This window comes from Engraulis encrasicolus, chromosome 5 (assembly GCF_034702125.1).
Source record: "Engraulis encrasicolus isolate BLACKSEA-1 chromosome 5, IST_EnEncr_1.0, whole genome shotgun sequence".
NCBI lineage: Eukaryota > Metazoa > Chordata > Actinopteri > Clupeiformes > Engraulidae > Engraulis > Engraulis encrasicolus.
The window spans coordinates 16,718,223-16,739,651 of record NC_085861.1 but is presented as its reverse complement, the minus strand read 5'-3'; the positions used below and the strand labels follow the sequence as shown (position 1 = coordinate 16,739,651).

Here is a 21,429-nt window from a genome sequence, read left to right as displayed (position 1 = left end):
TTCTGAAGTAACCGAAAATGTATTATGAGGTGGTGTGTGTGTGTGTGCATGTGTATGTGTGGTTGGTGGCCTATCAGTGTCTGTGTGTCTGTGTTTATGTGTGTGTGTGTGTGTGTGTGTGTGTGTGTGTGTGTGTGTGTGTGTGTGTGTGTGTGTGTGTGTGTGTGTGTGTGTGTGTGTGTGTGTGTGTGTGTGTTTGCCTATTGGTGTGCTGTGGAATGAACGAAAGACTGGTGAGCCAAAGAAGCCCTGCATGTGCATGTCTTGTCTCCTGGCTAAAATAACTTATTGTTATTCAGTTAAGCTCCATCAGTCCTTCTCTCCACTCACCCTGTCATCCATCCTCACTGCCAGACAGCTGACAGTCAAGTGCTGATTAGAGGAGAGCTCTGTGAAGTCACTGACCTTGCCTTGACAATCAATGAATATGCATGAGAGCAGGAACATTATAGTCTATATAGGCTATATATTATATATACCGGAAATATATATAGTAGTAAGCCTATAGATTGTAGTATATATTATAGCCTATGTTAAAGGCATTTCAAACAATCAGTACAAGCCAAATTTGTTTAAATTCTTATTATTGCTGCAGTGAGCACAAATATGAATTTACAATCATTGTGTGCGTGCATGTCATGGTATTGCATGCATACGTTGGTCCAAGTGAAATCGTCTGCTGTGCAGTCTCCGAACGCGCGCGCAAACACGAGGGAAGGATGGGATGGGATGGGGGAGACCTCCAATCGTCCATCCAGTATGATTCAATCCGTCCCAACTACATCGTTTTCAGCGAGTACTGCAGTAGCACGAGGCATGCTATAAATCACAGCATATTATTACCGCGTAGTTTCTCGCCTCTCATACCCCGCCCATTTCTCTCATCCGGCGCTTCTGATTGGATGTCTCGGCTCCTTACTCTGCCGCCCCCTTCCTTGGATCTCATGATTGGTAGAGAACGTGTCTCCTTGAGCTGCCTGTCAAAGTTTGCTTTTACGCTCCCCGTTAGTTGCCTTGTAGAATGATGCATTTGGTCCTCAGACGCGGTACTGAGTGCAACCCGTACCTTTAGACAAAAGGCACTACACTCACTGGACGAGGACAGCAAACTAAATGAGCAGGCTTTCTCTCTCACCCTGAGAGAGCCATTTCACAAAGAAGAAGTTGTTTTACAGCTCTGTTTTCAGTGTTCTAAAGAGGGGGGAAATCCTCTATGTGCAATTATTGATCCTGTCAGATCACGCCGTGGAAATACTTGTGTTTGTGTATACCGGGATTTCAGTGTCCTTTGGCAGCCCTTCATCGGGTCTTAAAAACACCAGCTGGCAGTGCCGTGTTGTGGGTGTCTTCTCCTCTTCTTCTTCTTCTTCTTCTTCTTCATCACTCCTTTTTTGGAAGAGGGTCATTAAGGGGTGACAGAACAAGGGTACAGTCGCATCTTGCCAGAGACGGATCTCACACGATTATTGGATGTGTTTGTGATAATAACCAATATCCCTCGCTGAAATAGACGACAGAAACAACATCAACAACAACAACAACAGAGGGGAAAAAAGACTTGTGACGAATCATTTCACTCCACGGAAGGGACGGACTACAGCAACAACAAGATTTCGTGTAAAGGAAAGGAAAGAAATACATCGAAGATCAATATGAGCTGCCTCGTCTTGCGAAACGCGCTGGCATGCGTGCTGCTGCTGATGCTGTGGGAAGGTGAGTTAGCCTACATTCCTTCACTTTGATACGGACTCGCCAGAGGACGTGTTTCATGCATCTATCCCTCCGTGCTCTGCTCCTGCTCCGGCGCTGGAGTTGAATACTAATGCAGTGCAGTGGTGTGGTGGTGACCGCATGCTGGGGATCTACCTTTCCATGAATCATGTGTGTGTCGGTCTGAATCTAGGGGGTTTGTTTTGCTCAATGTGCGTGGCTGACAGTGTGCTAGAGCGTGTCGGTATATGTGGTGTGGTGTGTGTGTGTGTGTGCACATAAGCATCTTCCGCTGCCTGTTTGCCGAACACAGCCCCCCCCTCTCCCCCCGCTGTCCCACACCGTACATCCTCAGCATATTAATATGAACCCCAATGGAAAATTCAGACGTCAGGCAGGCGCGGGTGCTTGTTTGCAAGTGGGCTACTTGCTGGAGCAGTCGGACTGGGGGGGAAGGGAAGGGTTGTCAAAAGCACAACGAGGAGGCGCATTCCTTAACGCAGCATCCTGGACCACTTTGTCACGTCTCTGCGCGTCTGTGTTTGTCGGTCTTGGATAAAGCAAATATAAGATAGCCTTTATGTTGTACATGTTTTCCTTGAAGAATATATGTACTAGGCTACGGTATGGTCCGTGTTCAGTGTTTAAATGACTGTAAATGACAGCTCTCCCTTGCCTTCATATGGCAAACACACTCGGTACACTCCGGTAGGCATATTTATCTCGGCGGTGCGCGCGGGCTGAGTGGAATTAGAATAAAGCGTGGAACACCATGCGCATACCTACCTGTATGTTGCTGTAGCCTACATATGCCAGGTCTCTGTGAGGCGAAGTGAATTCACATCTTTTGTGTGGGATAATTGCGCATCTCTCTCGGACATATTCAAACGAATTATGGGGCATTTGGGTATGCCTTTTTGCAGAAAATATGTTGGTGGAGAGATAATGCTCTGTGCCTTTTCCCCTCCATTATGCTATGAAGTGGAGGAAAGTTTTACCATTTCAGTATACCGAAACCCCACTGTGTAGGTAGGCCAATCAGATTAAATAGTGCCGTTTTAGGTTCACGTCCAATTAATATTCAGAGGTCCTCGAGCCGGCACGGTACTGTAGGCATAGCCACGGTATTTATTCATCACCGCTCACCTCTGTGGCACTGCTGTGGTGTTCCGTGAACGTGTGGGTGCGCTGAATTCCCTCCCATATCTAAACACCAGCCATTAACATTTTATCAGTTACACAACTGCCAGAGCTTTAATTTGCTGGCGTTAATCTGCCGCTCACTGTGAGCAGACACAAAGCACGTATTACCGTGGGATTCTTTTTTTTTTTTCAAAGCAGAGCAAGCATCGCTTTATAGCAAGCCGTCTACAGAAGCTGTGTGTGTGTGTGTGTGTGTGTGTGTGTGTGTGTGTGTGTGTGTGTGTGTGTGTGTGTGTGTGTGTGTGTGTGTGTGTGTGTGTGTGTGTGTGTGCGAGCGTGCGTGTGTGCGTGCGTGCGTGTGTTTCACATTTAAGTGGATTGTCTCAGAGAAGAAAAGCAATGGCGAGTTGTCAGGAGAGGCTTTATGAAATGGTTTGGCATTTTGGAGAGGAATATAATGTGCATTGCAGACAGGTCTTCTAGTCATTCCTACTCACACGGAGAGCTCTCAAGCTAAGAAAAACCTTCTGGAGGAAAAAAACGAAATATGTGAACAATTTTAGGCTTTTGTGCACAATAGGCAGAAGACACTTTTAGGGCAGGTAAAATTGGTGTCTGCCACTCTGAGCTTTGGGCCATTTTAACAGTGTGTGTGTGTGTGTGTGTGTGTGTGTGTGTGTGTGTGTGTGTGTGTGTGCGTGTGTGTGTGTGTGCGCGTGCGCTCTGGTGTGTGCTTCCTCTCCTCTTGCTGTTTTCAAGCTGTCTCCCCAGTACCAGATTTTCAATTTAATTCACTTACCCCATCCCTTCACCCCCCCCCCACATGCCCCTCCAGAGAGAGAGAGAGAGAGAGAGAGAGAGAGAGAGAGAGAGAGAGAGAGAGAGAGAGAGAGAGAGAGAGAGAGAGAGAGCACCCCCCCCTCTCTCCCGCTGGCCTGCCAGGTCCAGGATGGTCCAACATGTGTCTTATCAGATCAGTGTGAGTGGTCCCGCCGTTCTGTTCCAGGCATCCCTGTCCTCTTACCCCCTCTCCAGCTTTTCCCCCTTTCCCCTCATCCCCTCTCCCTCCCATCCCCTCCCCCTATCCACTAACCACCTCAACTTCACAGTGCTCTCAACATACCATCCCCATACCCAGTGGTCGAGTTGTAAAATCAAACCAGGGGGGATGGTCAGAGATTGATTGTGATTATTGGGGGTGAGGGGGTTTCTCATTGAGAAAAAAATGAAAATGTAGTTGTTAGAAAGTGTAATTTTAACACAATATGTGAAGAAGGTAAGCATGTTTTACAGGGGGATGATTTTTGACCATTTTCATTGAGGGGGATGATTTTAGACAATTTTCATTGTTGGGGGGATGGCATCCCCTCTCATCCCTGTATACAACTCGAGCGCTGCCCATACCCCTCTACCATGCTACAGACTACTTTCAGCAGTGTTAATTCAGCACATACAGTTAGATTAACACTCCACCCCATCCCCTTCCCCTCAACACCACCATATCACATACCCTAGGGGCCAATATACTGTAATAGCCTATCTTGATTAACAGTTTACTGTGTACAAGTCATACACAGCCCTGTTGCAGCTCCTACCAGACATACATGTACTGTATATGCCCTTCCACCATCACACATGCCCCGGTTGACTTACAGGTCGACATCACAATACCCCCCCCCACACACACACACACACACACACACACCCTCCCCCATTACACCCCGCCCGCATCCATGCCTCCACTACACACTACATCTTGTAGTGTTAAATTTGCACTTTGAGAGTCAATGTAACATCCTCTAGTGTATTTGGTCCCACAGCGCACTCAAAGTGTTCAATTAACACTGAACATGCTTTACCATGTGCTCCAACATCTAACATAACACCCATCTCTGGACCGCTGCCCCATTACCCCCTGTCCTTCCTATTTCGCTATCCCATTACCTCTCTCTAGCCTTCTCCACCATAACATCATAACACTGTCAACAACCCCTTTACTGCTCTGTCATAACACCATAACAACCCCTACTCTCATAACACCCCCTACTGTCGTAACACACCCCCCCCCCGTACACACACACCACCACCACAGCACCTCCACCCCCTTCTACTCAACACCATCCCACTCCCATTCCCTTCACTCCCCCATCACTACCCCATAATACATTTCATCCCCTTACCGCTCCATCACTACACCATCATACAGCCCATCCCATTACCCCAATACAGCTTCCCCATAATACAGCCCATACTCCTCTCCTCCATCCCTACCCCATAACCGCACGAATAGACCAGGCGTGATGCGATTCAAGTGACAGAGCAATACTCGCGATTGAAGCGACTACAGTATGTCCGTTACAAGCAGAAGGCAAAGCATTCAAACATTCCCATTGGCTGTGGTCACTGACCTCTATACAGTCATTGACTGTCGAGGCTTGTCACCGAACCGCGTCATAGAAAGTTGAAAGGATTTCAACTTCAAACTGTTGCGCTCGTTGCGCAATTCGCTCTAGTCTCCAGAATCGCTTTTGTCGCGCGACTCAATACAAAGTCAATTACTTCCGACGCTCGCCTCGCTCTTGTCGCGGTAGGTGTATTTCTGCGGTAACACACCACATCATCTTACCCCAGTACGACGTCACAATAACACACCACATCATCTTACCCCAGTACGACTTCAACATAACAGACCCCATCCCCTTTCCCCCAGTACGACTCAACATAATACATCCTAGATCCCCACTACTTATCCACACCACAACATATTGCATCTCCATCCACTTAGCCCTCTATTACTTCACCATAACACAACTTCATTATGTGTCTCTTGATCTCTCTCTGTCTCTCTCAGTGTCTCAGTCTTGTTTCTCAGTCTCTCTCTCCCCCTCTCTCTCTCTGAAGATGACAGTGATTGCAGACACACGGACACACACACACACACTCAGCACACATGCGCACACGCATGCGCGCACACACACATGCATGCACGCACACACTCACATACACACACTACACTACACTAAGGTTTATGCTAGGAGAATGTAGTGCCGTTTCACCTCGACTGAATGTGAGGGGCGGTCGGGGGACAGAGGGGATGCAGGAAGGCACATACGGTGCAGTATTATAGGCACGTTAGAAACTGTCGAATTTCACTGACTGGCCCGTCAAAAACCTGCCTTGATGTACAGTACAAAGCACCGCAATCACCATGGACTTATGCTGTCCAAAGACCTATCATCAAATCCAAAAAGGTCAGTTTAGATAAGGAGGAGGGAAAACATTCTCAACACGGATCTGAAAGGTCTCACACCTTGGTACCTCCGCTGACCTCATTTCCTGTGTTGATTTTGAACTGTCAGACATTTACTTACATCTCCAGCCTCATTTTGACTGGAACACAGACAAAAAAGATTGTCTGACAGATGGACAGCTGAACTATCACAGAGGGTGTGTGTGTGAGAGAGCAGGGCTGCTGACAGCTTTGAGCAGACCCGGGACAAAATCAACTAAAAGGGCCTATGATGACCCAATGCATATAATGGAATGAGGACTCGATTCTGGGCCCCCTGTCTCCCTGGGCACGGGACAACTGACCCTTTTGCCCGCACCCCCCCCCCCCCCCCCCCCAGTCCACTTCCCTGTGTAGGAGTGTGGGAGCATAAGAGATGAAGGAGAAGAGGCAGAAAGAAAGACAGAAAGAAAGAAAGAAAGAAAGAAAGAAAGAAAGAAAGAAAGAAGAAAAGACAGAAAGAAAAAAAGAAAGACTGGTAGGGCAGCCTGTGCGTGTGTGTGTGTGTGTGTGTGTGTGTGTGTGTGTGTGTGTGTGTGTGTGTGTGTGTGTGTGTGTGCGTGCCTGCGCGCGTGTGTGTGTGCGTGTGTGTGCATGTGTGTGTCGTAAGGGCAGTGGAGCCCCCACTGTGTTCATTGGAGTGGAATTGTAAGGGTGGGTTTTGCATAAGAACAGTCTTTAGTATAACTACAAAGTGCTCCAGGAAAATCGGACTCATAAGTCTTAGCGTAACTCCATCTGACAAAAATGGATTTAGTATCCTACTGGGTGTTGTTCTATTATCTACCCTATACAGTCATTTAGCAGATCCATATAATGTGTACTGCGGCTGCTTGCATAAACTCTTATTTTGCAAATACACACACAGACGCACGCACGCACACACACACACACACACACACACACACACACACACACACACACACACACAAACACACACACACACACACACACACACACACACACACACACACACACACACACACACACACACACACACACACACACACACACACACACACACACACACACACAAAACGCCCTTATGCACAGGCAAAGATACACAAAGATATACACTGGGAGTATGCGTCTTGCGGCTGCTTGCATAAACTCTTATTTGCAAATACACACGCACACAAGCATTCATGCATGCACGCACATACACACACACGCGCACGCACACACGCACACACACACACACACACTCACACAAACACAGAAAGACGTTATGCACAGGCAAAGATACACAAAGATATACGCTGGGAGTAGGGCTGCACAATTAATCGAAAATAATCGAAAATCGTGATTAATCGTGATTTAATCGTGGCAATAGTGACCTACCTTCGAGAGCGTCCTTGAAGCCAGAACATAATGACAGGCTGGCATTTCCGACCAGAAATCTGTTCACCTAAGTTCCATGCTATTACCTTTTACATAATTACTACAATTAATTTTATTTTGCTCATCCCGTATACAATTCATTCTTGGTTATATTTAATTTTGTTATAATTTTGGGGAAAAAAAAGCAAAAAACAATAATCTTGATTAATAATCGTGATTATGATTTAGACCCAAATAATCGTGATTATGATTTTTTCCATAATCGTGCAGCCTTAGCTGGGAGTATGTGTCTTGCAGCTGCTTGCATAAACTCTTATTTGCAAATGCACACGCACACAAGCACACAGACACACACACACACCGTTATGCACAGACAAGGAGACACAGGATGGGAGACCCAGTGCGACCTTTCAGACTTCTCAGACCTCTCAGATGCATTATACAGTGCATACAGTACGGGATGTTTTTCCATATTTTCTTTACTGTAACAGATTTTTTTCTCCTTCCTTGTCAGTATACAATACTGCCACTATGTTGCTTTTGTGCTCAGGCTAGGAGGAGGTTGAATAAGAAACATTCTCGATGCTACTACAGTGTATACAGTAGGCTGAGCCAGTGTTTATGGAATAGAATGGAATAGAATGATGTTTATACACATTCTAGTATACACATACCCATTCCACATTTGTCCCCATTTACAGCATGTGTATCTGCAAGTGCTCTGTAGTCTACTGTACACACCACTGGTGGAACGCAAGAGCCCCAGGTGGTGTGCAGTTGTGCAGTTGTGTCCCTTGTGTTCCTATGATTAAGCGCATCTGAGGTTGCAGGAACATGTCAGAGGCAAGAATATCATCTCTGCCTTAAATTTCTTGTTGCTACCGGGATGTGCTATGCTTGTGCTACTGGAATCAGAGCACCTCAAAATGCTGTTCCCCTTTCAGAATGTTAATCATTTACACAGTGTAAATTGCATTGTTTTAAAATGACAGTCATTTAGCAGATCCATATAATGTGTACTGCGGCTGCTTGCATAAACTCTTATTTTGCAAATGCACACACACACACACACACACACACACACACACACACACACACACACACACACACACACACACACACACACACACACACACAGACACACAGAAACACACACACACACACACACACACACACACACACACACACACACACACACACACACACACACACACACACACACACACGTGTGTGCCTTGAATTTCTTGTTGCTACCGGGATGTGATCAAAGCACCTCAAAATGTTGTTCCCCTTCCAGAAAGTAAATTATTTACACAGTGTAAATTGCATTGTTTTAAAATGACAGGCTGTACTTAAAAAAAAAATCTAATGAAATGAGCGCCTCAATGTAATATATCTTTGTCATCTACAGTACAATTCCTTGACCAATTTGTGATTATTGGCCATGCATGTCTTTCCCTGTGGATATTTTCCCATTGGTATCCTATTCTCCTACTGTGCGAAATTGAAAACAGCATGTGACAGCATGTGAATTAGCCTAGAGCGAAGATAAGACACAGACACGGAGCATGAAGTTATTACTGTTAAGGCATAGGACTGGGCATCTTATAATTACGTACTGTAGAACGACCATTTTAAAGGCCATAGGTGATCATGAAGAGTTAATGACCAGAATGGGCAGTCATGGTAAGCGGTTAGGGCATCAGACTTGTAGCCCAAAGATTTCTGGTTCGACTCTCGACCCACCAGGTTGGTGGGGGGAGTATTAAACCAGCGCTCTTCCCTATCCTCCTCCATAACTGAGGTACCCTGAGCACGGTACCATCCCACCGGGCTGCTCCCTTGGGGTGCCCTTTGAGGCATAAATGCAATTTAGTTGTGTTTCGTGTGCAGTGTGCACTTGTGTGATGTGGAGTGCTGTGTCACAATGACAATGGTGGGCTTTCACTTCACTTCACTTAAAAAAACAACAGATATTCCACTGTCTCTTCCAGGAAATCAGCACTTAATCAGGTAGTGTCTAATCCTGACACTCCAGCAGTTGTGTTGAAAAAGCACTTGATGAAGGCCACGATGAGGCTGGCTACAGGGTTGCCAGATGAGACTGATAATTTCCAGCCCAAAAAAATACTCCAAAACCCGCCTGGAAGCACCAAATCCCGCCCAATTCTATTGATTTCTTTGGCCAAAATATAGCAGAAAAACTTGCCCGAGTGCCATTTTTTTTTACCAGCAGACGGCCATCCTAAGCAGCTCAGTTGGGCGAGAAACCGCGCAATCTGGCAACACTGACTGGCTATTAGTTACAAAACAGACAGCATGATCAATAACCATGGCAACGGAAAGGTGGGTGGCAAACATGCAGAGTCGGAATAAGGTTAGCACGTTATCTCCGCTCCACAGCACGGCGTGGGGGCAGCCTGGCTGCACCTGTCCGTCCGTGTGTTACTTGCTGCAGGGGAGAAGAAGAGCTGCAGAGAGTACCAGAGAGTTATGACAGCTAGAAACGGTGAATCCAGCAGTGTGGGGGGACAAAAGGGTCCGTTGTCCCAGCCCCAGGGAGAGAGGGGCCCCAAACATTAGGGTTTTGTTAGATTGTAGCCTACATGTACTGTATGTATTGGGTTTGGGGGGGTTCAGATGACTTTGTGCTGGGCCTGGAAAAAGCTGTCAGTGGCCCTGCATAGAAATGTGTGTTAGGCAAAGGAGATGGAAGGAGAAAAAAAATCCATCACAGATTAAATAAATGCTTAGTATGTATGTCTCCTAAGTCATGTTTTCTTGTACTCTTGCTGTGGTACTATCATAAAGCCGACAGCAATGAGATATGGTTTGGAGACGGTTGCTTATAATGGGCTTTGACTCAAAGAAAAAGTACCCATAATTCCTACACTCAGAGAGAACTTTTATTCTGCTTTGCCATGAACTGCAAATGCACTTTACGAATGAAATGGTGTCTTGATGCTGTTGTAGGTCAAGTTGATGCTCCATGCTCTATGATGCTCTATAGTGTTTCTGTTGATTATCAGTCATAAAAGATGAAGTGTGTGTAGGTTAGCATTTACTGTTTTTATCATCTTCAGAGGTGAACTGGCCATGTAAGAGGGATCACGGAGGGTTTACGGAGTTCCTTTCAGGGGATTTTTAAAGCTTTTCAAACACTCACAGTCTCCAGACTTATGTATATTCATGTTAATCTTAGCCTCTTTTGAGAGAGGTATTTATTCTAAACTTTTTAACTCCTGCCACTAATTCATCTCTCAGGTCTGTTTCAAGGCTGCTGTCGTGTCTACTCTGCAATTGCTGAAGTAGTTTTTTTGTATTTTCGTGAGATTTTTGTATTGGGAGACGTGTTTCAGTGAGTGGATCAAGCTGAAAGAAGGTTTCCACACTGCTGTGGCTCTGTGTGTGTGTGTGTGTGTGTGTGTGTGTGTGTGTGTGTGTGTGTGTGTGTGTGTGTGTGTGTCATGTGTGTATACGTGCATGTGTGTGTGTGTGTGTGTGTGTGTGTGTGTGTGTGTGTGTGTGTGTGTGTGTGTGTGTGTGTGTGTGTGTGTGTGTGTGTGTGTGTGTGTCTGCGCATATGTGCTCGTTCTTGCCTAAAGAATATCAGTCCAGCGTTGGGAATTTGAGAGTCAAGGCCCTGGCTCTCACAGCCATATAGTCATTGAAAAGAGAAGAATTTAAGAAATGTGTAAAAGTTAAAAGAAGTTGTGTGGAGTTGTGACTGTGCTCTGACTGTCTTGGCTGTTTGGTGTAGTGGCCAGAGCACCCGGTTTGTACTATGGAGGCTTGGGTTCCAAGCCTGATAGGCCGGGGCAGTCATGCATGAGCAGTTAGGGCGTCAGACTTGTAGCCCAAAAGTTGCCGGTTTAACTCCTGACCCGCCAGGTTGGTGGGGGGGGTAATTAACCAATGCTGTCCCCTATCCTCCTCCATGATTGAGGCACCCTGAGCATGGTACCGTCCCGCTGCACTGATCCCAATGGGGGCTGCCCCTCTTCACGGCGTGAAGCATGAATGCAGTTTTGTTTTGAGACATTAATGTTGTGTCACAATGACATTGACAATGGGAGTCACTTCACTTCAAAGATGGGGGAGCTCTTACTGTGTTCGCTAGCGAGCCTCTATCTATGTGATCTTATCTTGGAAATCAGAAACAGAAAGAGTTTTGTGTACTGGCAGACGTGTTGCATGAGAGCACCACATTATCCTGAGATGATGCAAGGAAGCTGCTTGTGCAGGGAAGCCGACAGGCAGGAGGGTCAAAGGGGTCAGTTGTCCCAGGCCCAGGAAGGGGGTTGGGGATGCTCCCCTTTACATTGATTGTATTGAGTGGAGTGGCTTTTCGGATGGCTTTGTCCCGGGCCAGGCTAAAGTTGCCAGTGGCCCTGCCTATCTGCGTGCTTGGAGAACTTTGGTCCGGCATTTCGAGTGGAGGTCCTGACTTTCACAGCGATTGGGGGGTTAAAGGGTGGAACTGAAAAATGTGAAGGGAAATAATGTGAGTGTCTGTGTGCTGTTCTAAATTTAAATATTGCGAAACATGCTGAGAAAGAGGAACACATTGTGCTGAGTGTTCGATTGTGAAATATCTATCCACCCAGCGCTTGGGGTGGAGGCCCCAGATAAGCTGCCACAGTGTGATGAAAACATGTGGATGAAAAGCCCGCCCTGGGAAACTCCAACTCCGATTGACATTGTGTTCACTGCACACTGCACACAACGAAATTGCATTTATGCCTCACCCGTGCAAGGGGGCAGCCCCCAATGGCGCCCCATGGGGAGCAGTGCGGTGGGACGGTACCATGCTCAGGGTACCTCAGTCATGGAGGAGGATGGGGAAGAGCACTGGTTAATTACTCCCCCAACCAACCTGCGGGTCGAGAGTCGAACCGGCAAACTTCGGGCTGTAAGTCTGACGCCCTAACCGCTTACCCATGACTGAAGAGATGTGGAGAAAGAGTGAGTGCCTGTGTGATGTTCTTGGTAACCAGTTCCACAAATAATTCACATGTGGAGAGAGCGGAGAAGATCACTGTGCCTTTGGTCCATTGCACAGCATGAAAGAGTTATGGTGGACTAGCACTGCATGGGGAGAGAGTTTGCAAGCACGCACGCATGCATGAACACACACACGCACACACACACACGCACACACACACAAACGCACGCACACACACCGGCAGGCAGGCACGCAGGCACGCACACACACACACACACACACACACACACACACACACACACACACACGCGCACGCACGCACTCACACACACACTGTACATAGTGCACACACATGCTCCATGCTTGGATACTTGCATGCTTCCATGCTTGCCTGGCCTTGGATGCTGACGTTTTAATGATTTATGAACAAACAGGAAGCGAGGTAAGCCTTGACAGGGTTCCTCTTGCTCACTCACATGTATCGTGGAGTTCTGGTGTAGACATGTTGATTACAAGCACAATGGATGGTTTCTATTAGCCAGGCCATGCCCTCCTAGGGATGCAACACATCTGGCGTTAATTCCAGTCAGACCAAGAGCAATGTTAATATAGTTTCTGATCTCCCGAAAAATTGGGAACTCCGCCCACTTTGTCGGAAACCAGTCAACCAGTAGCAAACCTAGGGAGGGGGGTCAACCATGCAGTTTGGGAAGCGTTAATTATTATGCTCTTGGTCTCGAAGAGATTTGATAGTCAATGGTAATCAGACTAGGTTTCTATGTCATTATTAGAACACTGAAAACGATAGTCATTGTATGGAAAAGGGACGGTTAGGTAAGGTTAGGTTTCTTCATTAGTCTCCACCAGGGAGAAATTCGTTTCAGAGTTGCAGGGTTGCATGTTGCAGAATCACAAAAAGACACAAGAGAACAACACCAACGATATGTTTATGTTAGTTGAAATGTGTGATTGTGTTGCCATTGCAAATGGTTATTGTCTAAAATTAAAGCTGATGTGAATTTCCAGGATCAATGACTGCCTAAAACATTTTTAGGTATTTTGGGGGGAACTGCATTAGCTGTTTTCCCCAATTTGTAGGAATGATTTAGGCCAATAAAAAAGGATACCGTAGTTTCTTCTTCAATTACTTTTTGAAGGTAAAAAAAAAGATGCAACGCTCTCCCATGGCTGTGGGTTTGTTTGTAGAATTAGAACAACTGACTTCAAACTTAGAATGTATTTCCATTTTTAATTTCCGTTAGTGCATTTTGTTTATTTTTCATTCTGCATCCTCATTAGTACACTTTTTTGTTTGTTTTTACAAACAACAACTTGTTTTGCATATCTCAACACAACCAGGTGGGTTCACCCCGCTCCCCTTCTCCTCCCCCCTCCCCCCTCCGCCCCCCCCCCCCCCCCCCCCCCCCACCGCTGTTGTTTCTGAATATGTCTTCTTCAGTACCCTTTAATCCAGAGGCGATTCCTCATTGAGTACAAGGGAGGCGCCGCCTCCTGTCCAAAATCACGAGAATAGTATGTAAACTAATGCTTTACACGACTTAATAACATTGCTATTTCAGACCCAGCTCCATATAAAATGCATGTGCTCAATTTAGAGATTTAACCAATCTGTAATAAGATCCCGAGGCTCGCACGAGTTTTTTTCTCCGCTCATGACAACGCAAGCGAGTCGAGTCTCAATGGACTTCAATGGCATGTGGAATTGTACGCATTTTCAATGGCAAAATGCTAAACGGTCATTGGCTATTGCCGTGAACATTTTTTTGATTTTGAGACTGAGCCTCACTGGGAGTGAATGGAGAAGAGAGAGCGGGGGGGAGGGACCGGAGACTGAGGCTCCGACTTGTGATTGGGTGAACCCCGTGTCAGTAGGCTACAGTAGTTTGAAAAGCGGATATGTTATTAATTTGACTGAGAAGAAGTTTCGTCGTGGTAACCAGTGAGGAAGCTATTCATTGCGGTGAACTCCAGTTTTGTGTACATATTCTTGTAAACCTAGTGTTGCGAATAAAGTCTTAATAGTGGCAAGTCCTTATCCTTTTTAATCTCCCAATTCAAAAGTTGAGGTTGCCTACTTTTTATTAGAGCTAGCTTGCAAGAAAGCTAGAGAGCTATGCAAAATGCCAAGCATTGTGGATTAAATTCTGGCGAATTCCAGTCGTCCTTATGAGGAGAAAATTAATATCAAGGAGCAGAGCAGAGCACTGCCTAATATTGACTTGGTGAAAAAGGTAGGGAAGAACAACCGTTTCTTTTGAGCTTTCGTGGTGTCTGATCAACTGGTTAACTGTCAAGTCCCGTTTCCTACTGTGTATTGCAGTATTGGCAATGTCTGGTAGCCTAAATAATTAAAGATTTTGCGACCTCTAGTGGTAAGTTAAGCCGTGCACCAAGTAATGAACAACGAAGGCAAACTCAATCACATCATTATGTGGCGGAGGTAGGCCTAATGATGATAATAATAATTTAAAAAAAAAATCCCTATTTGAATAGGCTACAAGGGGGATAATGATTAATGATTAGCAAATTTGTTTCAACAAGAGTCATTTAGTGTGTGAGGCCATATGTGGCTCAGGACCAATGTAAGATGTGTGTCAAAATTGACACCCCCCCCCCCTTTTTTTTTGCGTTCTGGACATATTGTAATTGAACAGCCTCCCCTGTTTGACAGACTACCAGCCGCCACTGCTTTAATCCCACTAAGTGTTCAATCAAGCCCCCCTTGGGAATAATTATGTGACGGTCGATTTTCGGCTGAAAGAGGTTTTGGTTTGTTGGTGTGTCTCAGTAGACACATTACAGAGATGGGTGGTGTTAGGAATGATTGTTCTCGCTCTATGCTAGCGTTTCTCAACGGGGGCTCTACAGCCCCCCAAGCGATGGAGGGGTGGGGTGGGGGTCGTTAAGAGGGATGAAGTCTATATTCGTCTTATTTTATTTTTTGAATACTAGGGGGGGCATTGGCAGGCTTGCGATGAGGCAAGGAGGCCGTTGGGAGGCTTATGGTTAAGGGGGTGCTTGTTCAAAAAAGTTTGAGAACCTCTGGTTTTAGAAAGATCTGAAAGTGATTGTCAATCGTCGATGTGGTCACACGGGACAAAATGCAGACTCTGCACACAGCCCGTCACAGAGGTGAGAAAAGAGAAGTGTCTGGGGACAGACTAAGTCTCAGGGGACAATGGACAGAGGGTTGCCAGATTGGGACATTTCCTGCCCAATTGCGCCGTTTAGGACGATCATCTGCTGTATTGTGGCAAGATTTGTTTAATGTAAATGCATGACTATATATATAAAGCAATAAAATTTAGTTCGAATTGAGTGTCTTGAGGTGGTTTTAAAGCATTTATTTGGCTTGAAATAATCAGTCACATTTGGCAACCCTGGAAGAGAGTGTTAGTAAGCAATGAGGGGACTCAGACCTACTTCAGATTTTGGTCCCATCCATCAACTGCTAGCCCATCGTTCTCGCCATGCTTTAAGGCTGCATGACACTGTTGTTCAAAGCATGATTTTGCTCTCACCATGCTTTAACCCCTTAGCATAGAGCCTATGTTATAACCTTACTGTCATCAAAATAGTAATGGCCATGCCATAGCCCCTTAATGCACACCATACCTCCAGTGGCACGCTGTAATAGTCATTGAAATTTAACTACCATAGCACTACAATACTATTACACAACACAGGCCCTTTAGTAATGTACTACGACTTGGTCATTGCCATACTGGTAACAACAAATGAATAAAGCCGTGTCTGAAGGGGTTAATCTGTTGGATAAGGCTCTCGGTAATGTCATAGGAATGTTGTTATGATGTACTTGAGTGTTTTCAGCAAATAGTAAATAGGCCCAGCTGCGACCCCATCAACTGCTAGCCCATGCTTTAAGACTGCAAGACACTGGTGTTCAAAACATGGTTGTCAGTTATGCACACTCAGGTACCGTATGTGGACTTTTATGTGAATTGTGTAAATTTCCAGCAAGTATGTCGTATTTTAACGGTACAAAGAACACAGCGAAAAAGCTTGTTGGCCAGACACCCCTTATCAAGTCTTTTACTTGATTGAAGGTGGGGAATCAAAACGTATTACCCTCTCTGCAGGTGTAATCAGTGTTGCCAGATGTGTCTGGCCAAATCCCGTCCAAAATGCTCTCAAAAACCGCCAAAATGCGCTAAATTCCGGCCAAATTCAACAAATTACATTGACTTCTATGGGCCCAAAAGGCTGAAGAAAACGCCAAATGGCCAATTTTTCCCGTTTTTACCCGCAGACGCTTGTCAAAAGTAGCCCAATTGGGCGTGCACCCGCCCAATCTGGCAACACTGGGTGTAATGCCTGCTTGCTCTTGGCTGTGGCTACTGTATGGTTAAGATTATACGAGTGGCAGCATTTGCTCCCTTTATGCCTCGTTCAGACCAAGAGTGAACTACGCTGCCTGGTAGCGGAGGTAGCAGAAGAGTTTTTGCCTTTCGCTGCATTCGTTCTGGACGCAGCATTGACATGTTTGATTTAGCTAATCACATAACGGCTTTTGCTTGACAACCTGGGACATTCCTTGATGAATATTCCAATTGGTTTTCGCCAAACCGCGTCACAGCGTCACAGCTCATTACCATAAGATTAGCTTGACTTTAATAGTTAAAATTCGCTCTCGTCGTTCAGTTCGCTTCCCCCTTGGCGAATTCTGGTATCGCTGGTCGCGTGCCCTCCATACAGAAATAAAGACTTCTGTTGCTCCGTTAGCATATGTCACTCTTGGTCTGAACAAGGCATTAGAGTTCATAGGGGCAGATTTGGAGGGTGAGTAGGGGTGGTTTGGCTGGATGGGATAGGGTGGAGAAACATGCATATAAAAAAGGTGGCTGCATTTGTATGAAGTACAGCGTTTATACAAATCACGTTACCTCATTTCCTCATTTTAATTGTACAACGACAACGTAAATTTTCAAAACAGTAACTGAGAACAGTTATCCCTTTTATTGACTAAAGGTGCACTTTAGTTGAGAGTTGCAGTTTCAGAAAGCATTAGTACACCTGGTACACTACTGTTCCTTCTTGTTACTTTACTCGCTCATTTTAATTTGCATTACCTCCTCAGCTAGACGAGACTCTTGAAATTTAATTACCTACTAATTGCGCAAGCAGTGCAGAGGAGTTGTGCCTTTCAGAAACTTTTGCACCTCAGACGTGATCACATTTCACAGCACGATAGCAGAGCTTGTTTCCAAAGTTCTATAAATCCATTTTCAAAATTAATAAACATGTTAATTATTATTATCTCCCTTTGTTTGTGTTTTTGGTGCCGTCTTAAAGATAGATAAAAACATTTAAATGGCATAGCATTTTATAGCATTTTGGAAGAGGGATCTTGCAAGTTATTTTTGTTATTTCCGTATGGTCTCACTCTCGCTTTTTTGTTAGAGGTGTTGATTAGTGGGTCATATGCAAACCACCCCCTTGTACAACACCTAATATCCTAAAGGAGATTTGACATTGAGAACTTCTTCCCCAAGCTTTGAAAGTGTTACAGTGTTACGATGGAAGATGTCAGGGAAAGGTCAAGTGCACGTAGATATACACTACACGATCATAATGACACACCTGACTCAGCCCAAGGGGAGGATTGCATTGGTTTTGGGTTGGACCGCCCATATAAGGGGTGGAGGTGCACAGGTGTGGGGAGAATGGTGACACCGGAAGCAGAGGCAGGGTGAGAGGCTGTCGACTGCCACGGGACTACGGTTGGACCTGAACGTATTGGAAGAACGGGGAGTTAAGAAAAGGGAAGAAGAAAAGTGGACCTACTCCTTCTTTTGGGAACGCACTAGACAAAACATCGCTTGGGCTAGCCGGCAACCAGAGCCAATGCGGGGGCTAGCCGTATCCACAGACGCGTCGCCTCGGTAAGCCAATGCTAATGTTCCTTCTTTGGGCTCACAGCACATGCAACACAACATTAGTATATCTCACACATCCTGTACCACGTTACTGCACTACACGTAGTTTGAGGAATAACCAGGCAGGTAGGGTGACACCAGGTCGAGCCGTAATATACAGTTTACCTTGACCATGGCTCAAACAGAATGGCTCAAACAGTACACGCCCGAGACCCGGGTTTGATTCTGGCCCGAGGGTGTTTCCAAAATTCATCCCCGTCTCTCTCCTAATGGTTTCCTGTCGTCTCTTCATTTAAAAAAAGCCCATCAATATTTTAACATCAAAGTGTACCTAGTTGCTAGGTAACTTCTTGTCATTGTGGAATTTGTAGGTAGTTGGCTATTAGCATTCCTATGCGTTGAAATTGAAATACCGTATATTGTAATGTCAAGGCCATCACTCCCAAACACACCCTCTGTTGGTTGATTGGCTAGGTGCTATAGACTGTCTACCTGTGAAGACCATGTCAAAACAAAACCTAAGCCAGACAAATTACGTAAAAGGCCTACCACACGGAGGGGCTGGTTAAAAATAGTTGTCGCTGACAAGGTCATTTTCTTCCAGTAAATCTGCTAACCTGAAACCTTAACACACACACACACATGCGTAAGCGCACACACACACACACACACACACACACACACACACACACACACACACACACACACACACACACACACACACACGCACATACACACGCACGCACGCACACACACACACACACACACACACACACACACACACACACACACACACACACACACACACACACACACACACACACACACACACACACACACACACACACACACACAGTCCCCAACACACACACACTCACACAGTGCCCAACATGCCACATTATGCCATAATAGACACTCTATTAGTCGTAATTATTCCGTTGATAATAATGATTACCATCATCATGTGATAATGCTGTGGTGATCCTTATCTGTGGAGTGGGGGAGGAGATGAGGAGAGGAGAGGAGGTGAGAGGAGAGGAGGAGAGGAAAGGAGAGGAGAGGAGAGCAGAGAAGAGGAGAGGAGATGAGAGAGGGTAGGAGAGGAGAGAGAGGGGAAGAGAGAGGAGAGGAGAGGAGAGGATATAAGAGGAGGGTGGAGGAGAAGAGGAGAGTGGAGGAGAGGAGAAGGTAGGAGAGGAGAGGAGGGGAGAGGAGAGGAAAGGGGAGGAGAGGAGAGGAAGGGAAGGGAGAGGAGAGGAAAGGGTATAGGGGAGGAGAGGAGAGAAGGAGAGAGAGGAGAGGAGGGTGGAGGGGAGAGGAGAGGAGGGTGGAAGAGAGGAGTGGAGAGTGGCAGCGAGGAAAGGAGAGTAGAGGAGGAGAGTGGAGGAGAAGAGAGGAGAGTGGAGGGGAAGAGAGGAGAGGAGAGGGTATAGGAGAAGACAGAGGAGAGGAGAGGAGAAGAGGCTAGGAGAGGAGAAGAGAAGAGAGGTGAGGAGAGGAGAGTGGGGGAGAGGAAAGGAGAGGAGAGTGGAGGAGAGGAGAGGAGAGGAGAGGAGAGGAGAGGAGAGGAAAAACAGACGGGGTCTCTACTTCCCCGGCAACGACCTTGTGACAAGACAGGTGGTGCCGGCATTTAATTAGTCGGTTTCCAGGCAGTTAGAGCCACAGACCTGTTGCTCACGCAAACCATACTGAATAAATGTGCAAATGTGTGTGTGTGTGTGTGTGTGTGTGTGTGTGTGTGTGTGTGTGTGTGTGTGTGTGTGTGTGTGTGTGTGTGTGTGTGTGTGTGTGTGTGTGTGTGTGTGTGTGTGTATGTGTGCGCGCGTGCGTGCATGTGTGTGTCTGTGTGTCTGTGTGTGTGTGCACGCTTGTGTTTGTATGTGATTGTGTGTGTGTGTGTGTGTTTTTTTGTGTGTGTGTGTGTGTGTGTGTGTGTGTGTGTGTGTGTGTGTGTGTGTGTGTGTGTGTGTGTGTGTGTGTGTGTGTGTGTGTGTGTGTGTGTTTATGCGTGTGGGTGTGCGTGCCTGAGCGCGTGCATGCATGTGTCTGCATGTGTCATCCATTTGTGTGCCAATGGCAGTTGACTACACCAGCTGACCTGTTGCACAGACAGACAATAGCCGAGCAAAGCATCACAGATGGAGCTTTTGATGTGTTTTTTTTTCCCTCCTCCCCACCCATAATTGAACTCGTTTGAGAACTCCAGAGTGTATGGAAATATGAAATATACATGACGTTGCTACTTAGCTGCTTAGTCTCAGAGCTATATCTGCCTACTGCGGCGTACACGCACAGGAAAGCCAACAAGGGTGGGGGACAAAGGGGCCAGTTGTCCTGGGCCCAGGGAGAGAGAAAATTAGGTTAGCATTTCATTGTACTGGTATACAGGGCTGCTGACAAGGGCCCGGGACAAAGTCTTCTGAAAGGGGCCCCCACCTAATACATACAATGACATGGGGACCCATTTCTAGGGACCGGGACAACTGACCCCTTGTCGACCTCCCTGCTGGTATGTTCTGGATGGAGATGGGGGGCCCTTTCAGATGGCTTTGTCCCGGGTCTGGCTAACAGCTGCCAGCGGCCCTTGTGGTAGAGTATCACAATTGATGCACTATTAGGGGGGCAATGCAAGCGAGCGGGGAGATTTTTCTCCGTACTGGTGGCTGAGGATACAAAGGATGTTGGATGGAGGAAGTAATTGCCGCGTTTTCCTCTCCATTAGCTTTCAATGTGTCTTAGTCACCTGGCACCTTGACAGCCCACCGTCACCTCCACACTCTAACCCCCCCTCCCCCGCTTCCCCACTAACTCACCGGTTTTCAAAGTAGGGGCCGGGGACCCCAAGGGGGTGCGAGGGGGGGCGTGGCTTATTGGCAGGAAAAGAATTGCAAAAACAAAATACATCTTTGAACAAATTGAATAGCTAATGCACATTAAAATAAAGCAAACAATATTTCCATAAGTTAAGAAATGCATTGTAATCTACGGAATCTATAAACATGACTAGGCTATAACTACGGTAATAACTACAGCTATAACTACATTTTTTTATTACAGTACGCCTGTGGGGCACTGACTCA

General features: G+C 46.2%; 1 protein-coding gene across 1 annotated transcript in view; it reads left to right on the top strand.

Annotated features, from left to right (window-relative positions):
* Window positions 1-1,046: 1,046 nt before the first annotated feature.
* iglon5 (IgLON family member 5) overlaps window positions 1,047-21,429 on the top strand; it is a 353,983-nt gene continuing 333,600 nt past the window's right edge. The window contains exon 1 of the mRNA XM_063198012.1: window positions 1,047-1,713. Coding sequence (XP_063054082.1) covers window positions 1,653-1,713 — 61 coding nt within the window. The 5' untranslated portion in view covers window positions 1,047-1,652. The remainder of the gene's footprint in view (window positions 1,714-21,429) is intronic.